We start from the raw sequence: 14,387 nt of genomic DNA, 5'->3' as shown, positions 1-14,387 counted from the left end.
AGAGTAACCCGGGGTCAGCGGTGGTCCAGCGGTAGTGGCAAGGGGACTACGTCCTCCGTTCCCTCCTTCAGGGAATGGTGGGTTGCATATGCAACCAGGACGTTCCCTTTCAGTCGATAACGTCAGACGTAGTCGACGGTCGACTGAATGGGGATAACCTTTGAAAACGCCACTAACGCTGCCACCTTCCAGTGCCTAAACCAAAGCCTCCTGATGCCCCCGCAAATTTAAGGCGGGGAAGGACAGGGCTTAGGCCAGGGAAGTCACTGCTGTTCCTACAGGACCTACACTGGGAAAGCGTTCCCCGTACATTGGAAGGAAGGGACGCTGCGGAAACCATATCCAACCCAGAGGGAGGAAACGTGGAAAATGCACATATGAACTGGGCGGAAACCGGGCAGTCTAACATATGGAATGTCACTGGGGTGGCTCCAGCCTAAGACGGGGGGAGACACACCGGACAGTGACGGCAGAGAGACTCTGCCGAGGGAAGACACGGGCTCACCGCAGGGAGCCGTATCGTGGAAAAATACACATATGGGGTCGCCGTAGGGAGCGCAACATATGGACCCAGCCTAACACAGGTTCCACACTGCTTACGAGTGGTAGGCCTAACACCAGACGTTCCGCAAGTCCGACGTCGGAGGGGTGTGGAGGAACTCAACAGGGTTCAATTTTAAGGGAACTCAACTGTAGTAGAAAGGCGCACGTATCCAGTCCATAGGAGGGGAATGGCGCAGCAAGCCGACACTTGAACCGGGCTCACGGTGAAACTGGCTTCATGAGAAGGGAGCCCACGGGAAGCAGCGGTTCAACTAGGTTTCGTCCAGCCCCCAAATCTAGAATCTGTTTTAGCAAAGCATATCGTCAACGCCCAGCCGGAGCACTTTACACTCATCATAGAGGAGCTCAACAACTAAGTCGACATGTTGCATCTCGGATTTTTACCGAAATGAAGGCAAGCACTAGTGCGACTTTGCATGGAAACAGCCTTCCCTCTCTGCTGAATTCCAACAGATATTTGTAGAGCTGGTCTGAGGTCTATGGCTTGCGTTGTGTACACGTCCAAGCGAACGGAGAGAGAAGCCAGGGCTGGATCTGCCTCCAGGGCAGCGCTTGCAGGCTCACCACCTGCTCCTATTACGGGAGAGGTAGGAACCTTGGGCACAATCCGAGCCGGGGTCTCAGCTTGTGAGAGTTAGCCGGCCCAGACTCCAGGCACAATACGTTGACCGAAAGCGAGCAAGTCCCTACCCTCTAGTAGAGACCACGCGAGCAGGAGAACTGATATAACAGAATTTTTAACTCACTGCCTGCAGTGGCTCAGGGGCGGTCTCTGCAGTGCATCGCACCAGGGACAAGGCCCAAGAGGATAAAGAGGGACGCAAGGATTTACAAGACCTTGCTCCTCAGGAACCTGACGATCAGAACGTGCTTCTGCACACTTCTGCAACACGATGAGCGTCGTTTAAACACCGAGGAAACATCATTTTGATGGTGAAGGAAAACAGCCTACTCCAACCCATTTTGCAGGAAAGAGAGCACTGAAGTGATCGAAAAGCTCTCAGGATCTCCTCTGGAGAGAAGACGCACTCAACGACTAGGTTCCACTTCTAAAGGCGTAAGCACGCTACCCATTTCTAGGGGGTGCTCGCAGAAGTGATGGTAACTATCACATGCCTGTGATAGCCACCTGAACCTCCGCGTTCAGATGTAAGACCGCCCGGAATCTCCGGGGGAAGAACGCGTGTGCCATCCTGCCCCGTCCCTGAAAGAGTTTTCAGGGGAAGTCAGGAAGGCTGTCGATGGGAACCAGGTCTAGTTGGGCCAATAAGGGGCAACTATGAAGACCTGTTCCTCTCCTGACTTGGCACGTAGGTGCAAGCGACGGGCGCAAAAAGACAGGAGCATTGCTCAACACAACATGTAAAGATCACTGGGCTTCAGGAGCATTTTCTGCTCAGCACTTGAGTGTGATAAGTTCACTGAGCTTCAGGAGCATTCCTGCTCAACACCTGAGTGTGATAAACTCACTGAGCTTCAGGAGCATTTCTGCTCAACACGAGTGCGAAGAACTTCACCGAGCAACAGGAGCATTTCTGCTCAGCACTGCGTGTGATGAATTCACTGAGCTACAGGAGCATTTCTGCTCAACACCTGAGTGTGATGAACTCACTGAGCTACAGGAGCATTGCTGCTCAACACCTGAGTGCGATGAACTTCACTGAGTTTCAGGAGCATTTGTGCTCAACATGAAGTGTGATGAATTCACTGACTTGAGCAGGCGCAAGGCGACCATGAGTCGCAGTCGCTTTTAGAAGGCTCACTGGGGTTAAGCGCATTTCTGCGGGCCCCTGGGGGAGCTGAGACCCAGTGTTTGTCCAAGGGTAGTCAGCTCGGTTTATACAAACACTGGCAGGAAGACGAAACCGGAGGGGCAACTGAGCGGCCCCGGAATGGTCATGACCCAGCTGGACCTAGGGGATGGAGTCTCCACTTGCCCTGGCTATAACTGTCGTGAGGCTCGATGGTGGCACGATTGAGTAGAGTGGGAAGAGTGGAACAAAGCGTCCTCAGAAGCTTCTGACTCCAAGGAGGAGGTGACGGGTGAGTTGTGACATGCAAGGGAAGCTTGCGCAACGGTCGCAATGTCTAACAACTCGAGGCACGAATGCCCGTGTAGTCGAGGGTCGCCCCGGCCCCCGTTAAAACACGCCCTTTGTACATGGCCCCTCTGTTGAAGAGGGTTTGGCAGCAGACCCGGATGAACTATAGTCACACAGGGTGAGCTGCTCTGCCACGATCACCTCGGGACTCGATCATGAAGCTAGCGCTGAAGCGGTCACATATGGAGGAAGCCAAAGGCTGCAACTACCATATACCCCAGGAGCCTCTGAAAGTTCTTTCAGTGGGACCCTTTCTTACTTCAAACACCAGCTGAACACATTCCATTGGAGAGACATGTTAGACCGAGTCCATCTCCAAAACTGAAAAAGAGATACTCAGCCCGTGGGCGAGATTACTCTCTTCCAGTTGACCTGAAGACCCAACGGGCTCTGGAGCACTCGAGGGGAAGGACACTGTACTGATACTCCACCCTTACACGCAACACACAGGATGGCCTGCGGTGCGGAAGGTAGAGATCTGAAGCACATGTCTTTCAGGTCGGAGCTGCAGACCGATCTTGGGCCAAGATGGTCACGACCCACCACCTAGTAGCACGAAGAACGAGTTTACAACTGGCCTTCGTACCGGCTGGAGGAGCGGCTATATCAAATCCTTCGCCAGCAGGATAAGATAAGCACGCACAAGTCAGGAGCACTGCTCAACACTTGGTGTGATGAATATCACTGAATTTTCAGGAGCACGTCTGCTCTAACCTAATGTGATGATTATCACTGACTTGAGCGGGGTAGCCGAGCCTGAGGTGGGGCAACAAAGTAGAGAGAGTGGTGTTAGTGTGCTGTGCAACACCTACCTGTCACCACTAGCGGCAGGGGGCGTGTGAGAAGGCGGATGACCGGGTCCTCGAACGCACAAAGCTGCCTGCTGGCGACCAAAGGGGAGCTGAGGGGTGTAAGGCTATACAGGGTCACACCCGCCAGACTGGCCCTCTGGGGACCCAGGAACAGATGAAATTGCTCTCTCTTTGAAGTGTGGGTACCGCTTGCTCCGCTTTTTTTTTTTTTTTTTTTTTTAGGGAGCCAGCGGCGGAACAGACACACACACAAACAAAAGGCTCCACCCAGCCCTCACCCGGGGGGAGGGAGTGATCGTGCCACTCCAAGAGCATCTCATACATTCCTGGGCGGCCCGCTCCGGAATGCTTTCGCTGTCGTTTGCCACCTGGCTTGACAGCGCCTGGAGCGGGCTGGGCGTCTCTACTGCGGCCGGCTCCATGCTGAGGCCTGGGTGGAGGCTGCTGCGTAGGCCCAGTAGGAGCGGCTGCCGGGGAGCGGTTGAGCGGCAGAGAACTGTTGGATGCAGTTCTCCACTGCGTCGCCGACCAGCCCAACCTGGGAAATTGGGGAGACCAGGAACCAAACCTTGTCCGCATCTGCCATACCAATCAGGCTGAGCCAACGAAGGCGCTACTGGACCACCACGTTGGACATCGCCAGACCGATCACGCACGCTACGACACTCGTGCCCCGGAGGGTGAGGTCGGATGCAGTGCGGTGCTCACCTATCAGCGCACGGTCTGTATTACCCTCGTGCATGCCATGGGTGCCCTCTTTTTTTGCCTGCAGCAACGCCATGGCATGCAAGAGGAAGCGGCTTGCCCACAGGCTTTGTAAGCTCTGCCCGTTGGAACAGACGAAACTCACAGGCCTTAGGGGGGAGACGAGGATCCCCCCAAAAGGCAGCGGCCGCCGGACACAGGTAAGCTCTCCATGCATTTCGGGAAAGAAAGGCACTGCGGCGCCGAGCTGAGAACCAGCGCGGCCCGCCCCAAGACACCAAACTCCAGATTCCAACCGAGACTGAACGGGACACGGTGGAGGTTCCACTCGAGCCCGGCAGCCTCGGCGGCCCGTTTCAGCATAGCTGATAATTCTGGATCCGGCTCGGGCAACATTGTACTCCCGGTGGGAGACAATGCAGCCGAGTCATCATCTCTAGAAGTCAGCTCACCCTCTGATGCTGCAATCGACGTCCTGTCCTCCAGGGGAGCCCCAAGTGAAACCGCTGGCCCACCCATTACAGATGGACCAGCAGACAACACAGGAGGCTCCAGTGGTTGCAGTGGAAGGGAGGAGTGAGGAGCCCACAGGGAATGGTTACCGGGCGGGACATCCAACACTATCCTCCGGTCACCCATCCCACACAACACCCGTGCAGGGTGGGGCATGGTAATGGGGACTCGCTCTCCGCGTTTAACGAAGGCGAGTCTCGCCCTCAACACTGCGACAGTGAAAACATGAGCTGTCCACAAAAGCTGTCTCAGCGTGCTGTAAGACCAAACACGTGACACAACAGTTGTGACTATCAGAGAGAGACAGGGAACGACCGCACCCAGAAACACACGGGCGAAATGACATCTTGAAAAACACGCAAACGCACCCGTGTTGCTCTTTCAGAAAATAGGGCCGTCACCAGTGCCGGAGCACACAGGGGAATGACCGCGGCAACACTGAACAGAGAACTGAAACAGTGAAGCACTTACTTTTCCGCCCTCTAACCAGCCATCAACACACACAAAGATTTAGAAATTTGTTGCTGTTAAAACAGCAGTTGAGAGCTCAGAGCTCGCGATCACCGCTGCACTCGCGCTGTAGAACACCAGCACTGGGAGAGTCTTCCTGAAGAACACCGACACACTCGCTCGTTGTAGACAACAGCACTCTCAGAGACATCAAACGATCAGCTCCGAACCGAAAGGCAACTAGTGCGTGCATCCACTTCCGTATTTATACCCGCGCCGCGGGGGCGGAGTGTGTGATGCGATTCACGCACGCCAATTACATTGGCTCGTTCAATAGTACTCGAAGAGGATAGGCTCTCTAGCGAGATCCCCATTCAGTCGACTACGTCTGACGTTATCGACTGAAAGGGAACAAATCATTCTTTTTATTCTTCATAATAAATTGATTAATACAGCTTGCAGAAGTGGTCTGGATGATTTGTTTTTTGAACTGCACTGATATGATTTTGGAGTTATCGATCTCAGTCTGGTTAACGGTCCACTTGGGGGGACAATTAACTTTGCCCAAATTGTATTAACCATTTTTATGATGATTTAATGGTGTTGAAGCTTGAAAGCCTCAGTGTTCCTTCATTTTATTGACTACAATAATTCTACCAAACTTCTCCTTTTGTGTTCCACGGAAGAAAGTCAGTCACCGATTTGGAACAATAAGAGGATAATAAAATGATGACAGATTTTTCCTTTTTGTGTGAACTGTCTTTTTAATACCATGGTTTAAGCAACAGTATCCTGTCACGCTTCCTGCTGCTGAGAGTGTGTGAGAGAATAGTAATGTTTCATATCAGTGTCAGAACACCCTGTATTATGCCACATCACTCAGCTCTCTGCACAAGTTTACTGTCTCTGTCAATATCAATCTCTCTGAGTCTATGTTAGCAAACCGATCCTTTTAGTTTTTGTGCACCCGAAATGACTCACACATTCCATCTCTTCCTCAAAACACTTCCCACTGCGGTGCACCTCGAAACCTCTCTCTCATTCCCATTTCAATTCGACATCAAAGAGGCGAATCAATGCTGAGCCACTAACGTTCACTTGCACAACAGCGCCTCATCCTCATGGTTTTATCATGTATTCTTATTCTTATTCCTTCCCTTTCTCTCTCACACCCTCAGACATGCATGTTTTGTTCTTTCAAGGAGGTTTTTGTTCTGATCTGTTGCATGCACACACACACACACACACACACACACACACACACACACACACACACACACACACACACACACACACACACACACACACACACACACACAAAAACCGCCATGTGTGCTTGCATTTAATTCCTCTGTAACCTTTAACATTGATTTTCTGCTTTTAAAGTTCAGCCTCGGGGGTCGGGTATATTCAAAGATGGCTATAGATATGGGCTGAAATTGAATATGGATGGATGGATGAATTGAATATGTATGTATGTATGTATGTATGTATGGACGGACGGACGGATGGATTGGATGGATGGATGTATGGACGGATGGACTGGATGGGTGTATGGACTGGATGAACGGATGGATGGATGGACGGATGGATGGATGAACAGATGGATGGATGGACTGGATGGATGGATGTATGGAAGGATAGACTGGATGGGTGTATGTACTGGATGAACGGATGGATGGATGGACGGATGGATGGATGAACGGATGGATGGATGGATGGACGGACGGACGGACGGATGGACTGGATGGATGTATGGACTGATGGATTGGATGGTTGGATGGATGGATGTATGGACGGATGGATGGACGGATGGATGTATGGACGGATGGACGGATGTATGGACTGATGGATTGGATGGTTGGATGGATGGATGTATGGACGGATGGATGGATGGATGGACGGATGGATGTATGGACGGATGGATGGATGTATGGACGGATGGATGTATGGATGGATGGATGTATGGATGGATGGATGGACGGACTGGATGGATGGGACGGATGGATGGATGGATGTATGGATGGATGGATGTATGGACTGATGGATTGGATGGTTGGATGGATGGATGGACGGACTGGATGGATGGGACGGATGGATGTATGGACGGATGGATGGACGGATGGATGTATGTATGGATGGACGGACGGATGGATGGACGGATGGATGGATGTATGGATGGGTGGATGGATGGATGGATGGACGGATGGATGGATGTATGGACGGCTGGATGGACGGATGGATGTATGGACGGATGGATTGGATGGACGGACTGGATGGATAGACTGGATGGATGGGACGGATGGATGTATGGACGGATGTATGGATGTATGGACGGATGTATGGATGTATGTATGGACGGATGGATGGATGGACGGATGGATTGGATGGATGGATGGACTGGATGGACTTGATGGATAAACTGGATGGATGGGACGGATGGATGTATGGACGGATGGATGGATAGACGGATAGATGTCTTATGCTCACCAAGGCTGCATTTAGTTGATAGTAATAGTGTCACATTATTACAATTTAAAATAGGCTACCTGTTTCCTATTTTAATATCATTATAAATCCAAATAATTACCGTAACGTATTAAAAACAAAAATTTAAGAAAAGTTTGACTAGTATTGTTTATATTTATTGTTTGCTGTTGATGCAATCAGTATGCTGTATATTTTTAATATACTATATGCTATATAATAATATACTAGATAATAAATTATATACTATACTATGTGACATAGGCCTACTTTAATATTCTAGAAGTAGAAATTAGTCATTGTTTTGAGTCTGAACTTTTCAGATCAATTGATAAAAGAGAAATGGTCGCAATGATTTGTATACCTATACAGATATTATTCATAATATACTACATAGAATTAATAGCCCATCATTGCAGATTATCAATCATATCATTGAAATTTAATCATATAAAGCTTTGTTTACGCTCACATTTGCCGCTTGTTTGGTGTTAATTCTTGACCTTTGCTTTTCTAATTATTTCTAAATTGGATAATCAAACAAAATTATAATCATATACAGAAGAATTTCTGCAGGTCCATGGGTAACCTTAATACTGATTTTATAAGATAACCTTACTAGAAAGAGTTGCTCACCGGCATATGTTGTGCTTTGGGACGCAGGTCTCCCCAAAAGGCTTCGTTATCTTGACTATCAAAGACAACCAGCTGAGTTTCTTTCCCCATCCATTCGGTCACCTGATGGAGTTCGGGGTCCTTACCACCATCACCTCTGGCTGGCTTACTTGGGGACACTTAATAATCAGCAATATTATTGAATCTGACTGCATTGACACTAATGGATGAGAAGAGAAATCAGCTGGACGATGACATCACTGTCTAAATGAAATAAACAAATTTAATAATTGACGATCTTTACATTAGAACTGAATCAATTCAGTTGAACAATGACACTATTATGTTTTTGAGCTGCTGTACAGCCGGAATAAACTCTGACTGTAAAGTCACTTTGAAACAATCTGTATTGTATAATCCTATATAAATAAAGGTAACTTGACGATATTTGCTGAAGGTCCATCAGCTAGAACAGTACTAGCCTGCATAAACCAGTCTGGCAAATTCATAATGGTCCAATGTGCACTGATTTAATTGAATGGTCTTTTTTTGTCTGTGTTTCCGTAGGCTGTGGTCTGGAGTTTCTCCTGGTGCTGTGTGGGTTAGAGTTGACCCAGGCGTGTCCCCGTCACTGCATCTGCTACGACTCTCCCAGCACGGTGAGCTGCCAGGCGCACAACTTCCTGGTGGTTCCAGAAGGAATCCCAGCCCAGAGCGAGCGAGTCTTTCTGCAAAACAACAAGATCCAGCGATTGCTCCAGGGCCATTTCAGCCCAACCACCGTCATGCTTTGGCTCTACTCCAACAATATCTCATACATCCAACCCTCCACATTCATGGGCTTCACACGCCTGGAGGAGCTCGATCTGGGAGACAACAAACACCTCCGCTCTTTGGCTTCTGACACGTTTCAGGGCCTGACCCGACTCCATGCTCTGCACCTCTACCACTGTGGCCTAATCACTCTGCCCGCTGGGTTATTTGAAGGGCTGCACAACCTGCAGTACCTCTATTTACAGGTAGGTGTCATATTCTAAATGTCTTTCTAACATTTGGAAAAATAGATCTGGGTCATTTTAAAAAACAGTGCCTTTATGGCCCTCTTATACAGTAGATATGTACGACTATAACTTTAACAAGGAATAGCTGATGTCAACATTTACCATGTGCTACTATAGGCCTAGTTAAGTTTTTATAAACACATCAGGATTTATAACGATGCATTTTTGACAAGTCACAACCCTAGCTTCTCCTCGCTATACCTGCAAAGTAAACTTCAATATAAATGTTTATAAATTCTGAAATTTCAAAATTAAGCAATGTCAAATTTCCGAAGGCATAATATATATATATATATATATATATATATATATATATATATATAATATCAAATAATGTTAAAATAATATGGTGACACTTTAGATTAGGCAACACATTCACTAATAACTAGGAGTATTCCGAGAATAAACTCCTAAATACTGCTTATTGACAGTAGGGTAGTTGTTGTAGTGGTTATGTTAAGGTACGGTTTAAGGGATGTAGAATATGGTCATGCAGAATAAGGCATTAATATGTGCTTTGTAAGTTCCAATAAACAGTCAATATGGTAGTAATATGCATGGTAATAAGCAACTAGTTAATAGTGAATGTGTTATCAAATGTTTTAATTTAGACTAATATGCTACTTTGCAATTTATTAAAGGGATGGTTCACCTGAAAATGAAAATCCTGTCCTTAATTACTCGCTCTCATGCACACTCACTCAACCGCAAGACTTTCGTTCATCTTTTTGATCTTTTTGAAACTTTTCTGTCCCTCCATAGACAGCTACTCAACTGACACTTTGACGCTTTAAAAAGTTCTTATAGAGATTGTAAAAATAATCCGCATATGAAACAAAAATCTCTTTAGAAAGTCTCTTTAAAAAGCATTTATTGTTATGGCTTGATCAACTTAAACCTTTAAAAAAACACTCATATAATCCACATATGAATTGAATGGCTTGATCGAAATTGTCTGAAGAGACTCGATTGCTTTATATGATGAACCGATTTAATTTAGGCTTTTATTCACATTTAACAGAAGCTCAACCGAATCTGCATGACGCGCGATAGCAAATCTCAGTGGTTCTTGTGGAAGCTCAAACATGCTGCGTAACACGAGATTGAACTTCATTGGTTCTTGCAGAAGCTCAAACCTGCTGCCTAACACAGGAATAAACCTCATTGGTTTTTGCGGATACTCAAACCCACTGCATAACACAATAGAATGAACCTCATTGGTTCTCGCACGTCAAGCGAACAAGCTTGAGCTTCAGTTTATCACAACTAATGTACGAGTTGATGAATGTTTATATTGGAATAAAAGCCTAAATTCAGTCTGTTCATCATATAAAGCAATCATGTCTCTTCAGAAAATTAGGACTAAACCGCTCAATTCATATGGATTAGATTTACAATCTCTTTATGTACTTTATGAAAAGCAGCGTCAAAATGATAGTTGCGTAGCTGTCTATTGAGGGACAGAAAGCTCTCAGATTTCATCAACAAGATCATCATTTGTGTTCCGAAAATGAGCAAATGTCTTACAGGTTTGGAATGACATGAAGGTAAGTAATTAATGAAAGATTTTTCATCTTTAGATAAACTATCCCTTTAACACAAATACATTTGCCCCATAAAATGCTGAAAATAAGAAAAATGCCCTTGTGAACCTGGAAATGGCACCTTTTGCATAAATTACTCATCTACAGAGAATGGAACAATGGAAATGAAATAGCAGTACCATTTAAGATTCCTGTGTATTTTCCCTCAATTAATGTGTGTGATGTTCTGCTAGGTCTGACGTTCTGTGTAAATATATCATATTTAAGTCCTCCTCAGCCAAATTGAGTGTGAATTTATAAGACGCTTCGAATGGCACATTTGTGCTGACACTTTAAGAAATCTGACTGGATACAATGCCGCTTTTAAGGAAGCAAAAATGCCCTCTTGAATGGATACCTTTTTTTTAGATTGGCAGTGCTCCCGGTTTGAACCATTGCTTAGGAATCATCTGACTTGCCAAATAAATCCAGATAAGATCTGCTCAAAATGTTCAATATCAGCCTTGGCAGCAAATAGTGCTGCACTAAAATGATGACCAGAGATAATATTTCGTTCTAATGAAAATGTCAAAAAGGTATCATACTCTTCAGGGGCAAAGAACATTACGGACACACGGCTCTTGGAATTTGATTTATGTTTAAGGTTAAATGTTTCTGACCTTTCATGAGGTTTCATAAGCATATGCACAAGGTTATGGGTATTTCAGTTAATACTGTATATCTGAACAAGGTCTACATAGTACAAAAACGGCATCAAATAATAAAAATATACTGTAATAAAAAAAGTTTGACATAAAAGTACCATATATATATATATATATATATATATATATATATATATATATATATATATATATATATATATATATATATAGCATGCATTTCACATATTATTAAACTGGCTGACCTAATTGTTTAAAACAAATAGCTGAATAATATATATATTATTCAGCTACTTGTTTTAACAATTAGGTCAGCCAGTTTAATAATAGATGTGAAATGCATGCTATATATATATATATATATATATATATATATATATATATATGGTACTTTTATGTCAAACTTTTTTTATTACAGTATATTTTTATTATTTGATATATATATATATACAAACACACTGCACAGTTTTGTCTGCTATTCTTGACATATATACATACATTCATACACATTTTCTTATCTAAAACGTTCTATTCTGGAAGCAACATTTGTCAGACAAATAGCAGACAAAACTGTACAGTACCTTCCACCTGAACATACAGTGCTTTATGCTCGGCTTGTTTCGGCCCAATTTCACAGTGTCTAGCCTCTCATATAGCTCAAAACCTGATATAAAAAGAGGCATTCAGATGAGGAAGGATTGTGAGGGTTTGTTTGGCATATGCGAATAACAATTAGATAAAAATAAATTAACAATATTAATCACTCTCCAATCCATATACCTTCAATACATTGTCCTGAGAACACAATGCATTGAAGGCACTTTGGATTTTCAAAAAGATTCTTATAACAGAAATATAAACGAAAAGGGAAAATCTAATATATCCAATATAAAGATTCATCTTTGAACTGCCTTTATAAAGAGAAGACAGAAGCATTCGCATGATTTGATTTGGTGTTTTTTTTAAGATGATTTGTAGTTTTAATCTCATCAACGTCTAATCTAATCAACAACAAAAACATTTCTTATATTTTGTAGAAGATAACAAAAAATATGATAAATAAGCCATTTCAAACAAAAAATGTATTGAGCTATTTTTGTAAACAGACTAAAACTAATGAATACGACATGAAAGATTGACTAAATTTAACAGGACATTTCATCAAAAGACAAAAACTGATTGCTTTGTATATTCATATCTGTGACTTGCTTTTTCTGAGCCTGCTACTGACTGCTGCTGTTTATTTTGGCGTTCTGCAGAACAACCAGCTGGAGTTTCTTGAGGACGACATGTTCATTGACCTGCTGAATCTCAGCCATCTATTTCTGCATGGAAATCGGCTGTGGAGCCTCCACCAGAACACTTTCCGTGGCCTAGGGGCCCTTGATCGTTTGCTTCTGCATCAGAACCGGCTCCAATGGGTTCACAAACAGGCTTTCCATGACCTGCGGCGCCTGACGACTCTCTACCTGTTCAACAACTCCTTACCCGAGCTACCAGCCGAGAGCTTGACTCAGCTGCCGGCGCTGGAGTACCTGCGTCTCAACGACAACCCTTGGGAATGCGACTGCAAGGCCGTACCGCTCTGGGATTGGCTGCGGCGCTTCCGTGGCTCCACCTCCTCATTAATATGCATGGCTCCGCCAGAGCTGGCGGGAAAGGATCTGAAACGGCTGACAAAAGAAGAGCTTCCCTCCTGTACGGGCTCGGAGTCGCTCCACCAGAGCAAATCCAGCAGCCAGGGGGACGTGGGGGTGTCGCTGAAGAAAGATCATCATCACCGATCACACAATCATCATCATCATCCTCACCTGCCACATCAGGATCAATACTACCCCACCTCCCCGTCACCGCTCCCTCGACCACCCAAGTCGGGACGCAACCGGAACTGCACGAGGCATCGCAGCCGACAGGGCAATGGTCCGAACGAGGTGTATAACCTAAAGGATTTAGCCAACAAGGAATCGGGTGACAAATATGACCAGTCAAAGCCAAGACGTAAGAACAAGTGCATCCCACGGACTTCGGTGGGGCCCCCTAGTAATGTGCAAAGAACAAACAGCAGCAGGGCGACGTCCCTCTTGGCACCTTATTTCATCATCCCTCTTTACTTATTGGTGTGTCTCACTGCCCTAATTTTCCGCTGAGTCTGTGGAAGCCTGTACAAATGGTTTTACCGAAAAAAACGTAGCCTTCTGTCTACTCTGGCTCCAATACTTCAGTGTGTGAATGTGTGTGTGTTTGTGTGTTTGTGTGCGTGTGTGTGTGTGTGTGTGTGTACATGTGTATGTCAGCGAGCCCCTTTTGAGAGACAGAGAACTTGTGCAAAGTTACGGGCCTGGAATTAAACCGGAGGTGCGAAGACACTCTGGAGTTTGTGGGCAAGAGAGGGACACTAAATGGACTACTCCTCGATCATCCCCATTTTACACCATTCCCTGTTGATTTACCAGGGCATATTCAGTAAAACAAATAAAAATAAATTGTGCATTTGTTAACTACATTCAGTTGTACATCACACCTCTGCAGAATAATTAGCAGCCCTTTGTGGTCAAACTTACCACCATTAAAACCTCCAAATCCTTGCCCTGACCTTCGACCTGAACACAGGCTGTAGCCCAGAGAGGAGGAGAGGGGGGGGTGGGGGTGGGGGGGGGGGGGGGGGTGGAGAGTGTGAGCTAAATGCATAAACAGACCATTTACACAAATGTACATGGAACTGCTGCACTAATGTGTTAGCATCTCTGCGGTTTCTATGGGAGGGTTGTTGTCAACACCTTTAGCACCTGACAAGATAAAAATGACAACCAAGCACATAGTAGAGGGATTGTGTTAATTATGAGTTTTTTTTTAAACACACACATAAATAAAT

General features: G+C 45.5%; 1 protein-coding gene across 1 annotated transcript in view; it reads left to right on the top strand.

Annotated features, from left to right (window-relative positions):
- rtn4rl1a (reticulon 4 receptor-like 1a) overlaps positions 1-14,018 on the top strand; it is a 135,503-nt gene extending 121,485 nt beyond the window's left edge. Inside the window, exons 2-3 of the mRNA XM_077242193.1 lie at positions 8,816-9,267; positions 12,775-14,018. Of these exons, the coding sequence (XP_077098308.1) occupies positions 8,816-9,267; positions 12,775-13,662 (1,340 nt within the window). The 3' untranslated portion in view covers positions 13,663-14,018. The remainder of the gene's footprint in view (positions 1-8,815; positions 9,268-12,774) is intronic.
- Positions 14,019-14,387: the final 369 nt, after the last annotated feature.

The sequence above is a fragment of the Siphateles boraxobius genome, unplaced genomic scaffold (genome assembly GCF_051911475.1).
Source record: "Siphateles boraxobius isolate OS27281-9 unplaced genomic scaffold, OSU_SipBor_1 25, whole genome shotgun sequence".
Taxonomy (NCBI): Eukaryota; Metazoa; Chordata; class Actinopteri; order Cypriniformes; family Leuciscidae; genus Siphateles; species Siphateles boraxobius.
This window is presented reverse-complemented; position numbering and strand designations above follow the sequence as displayed.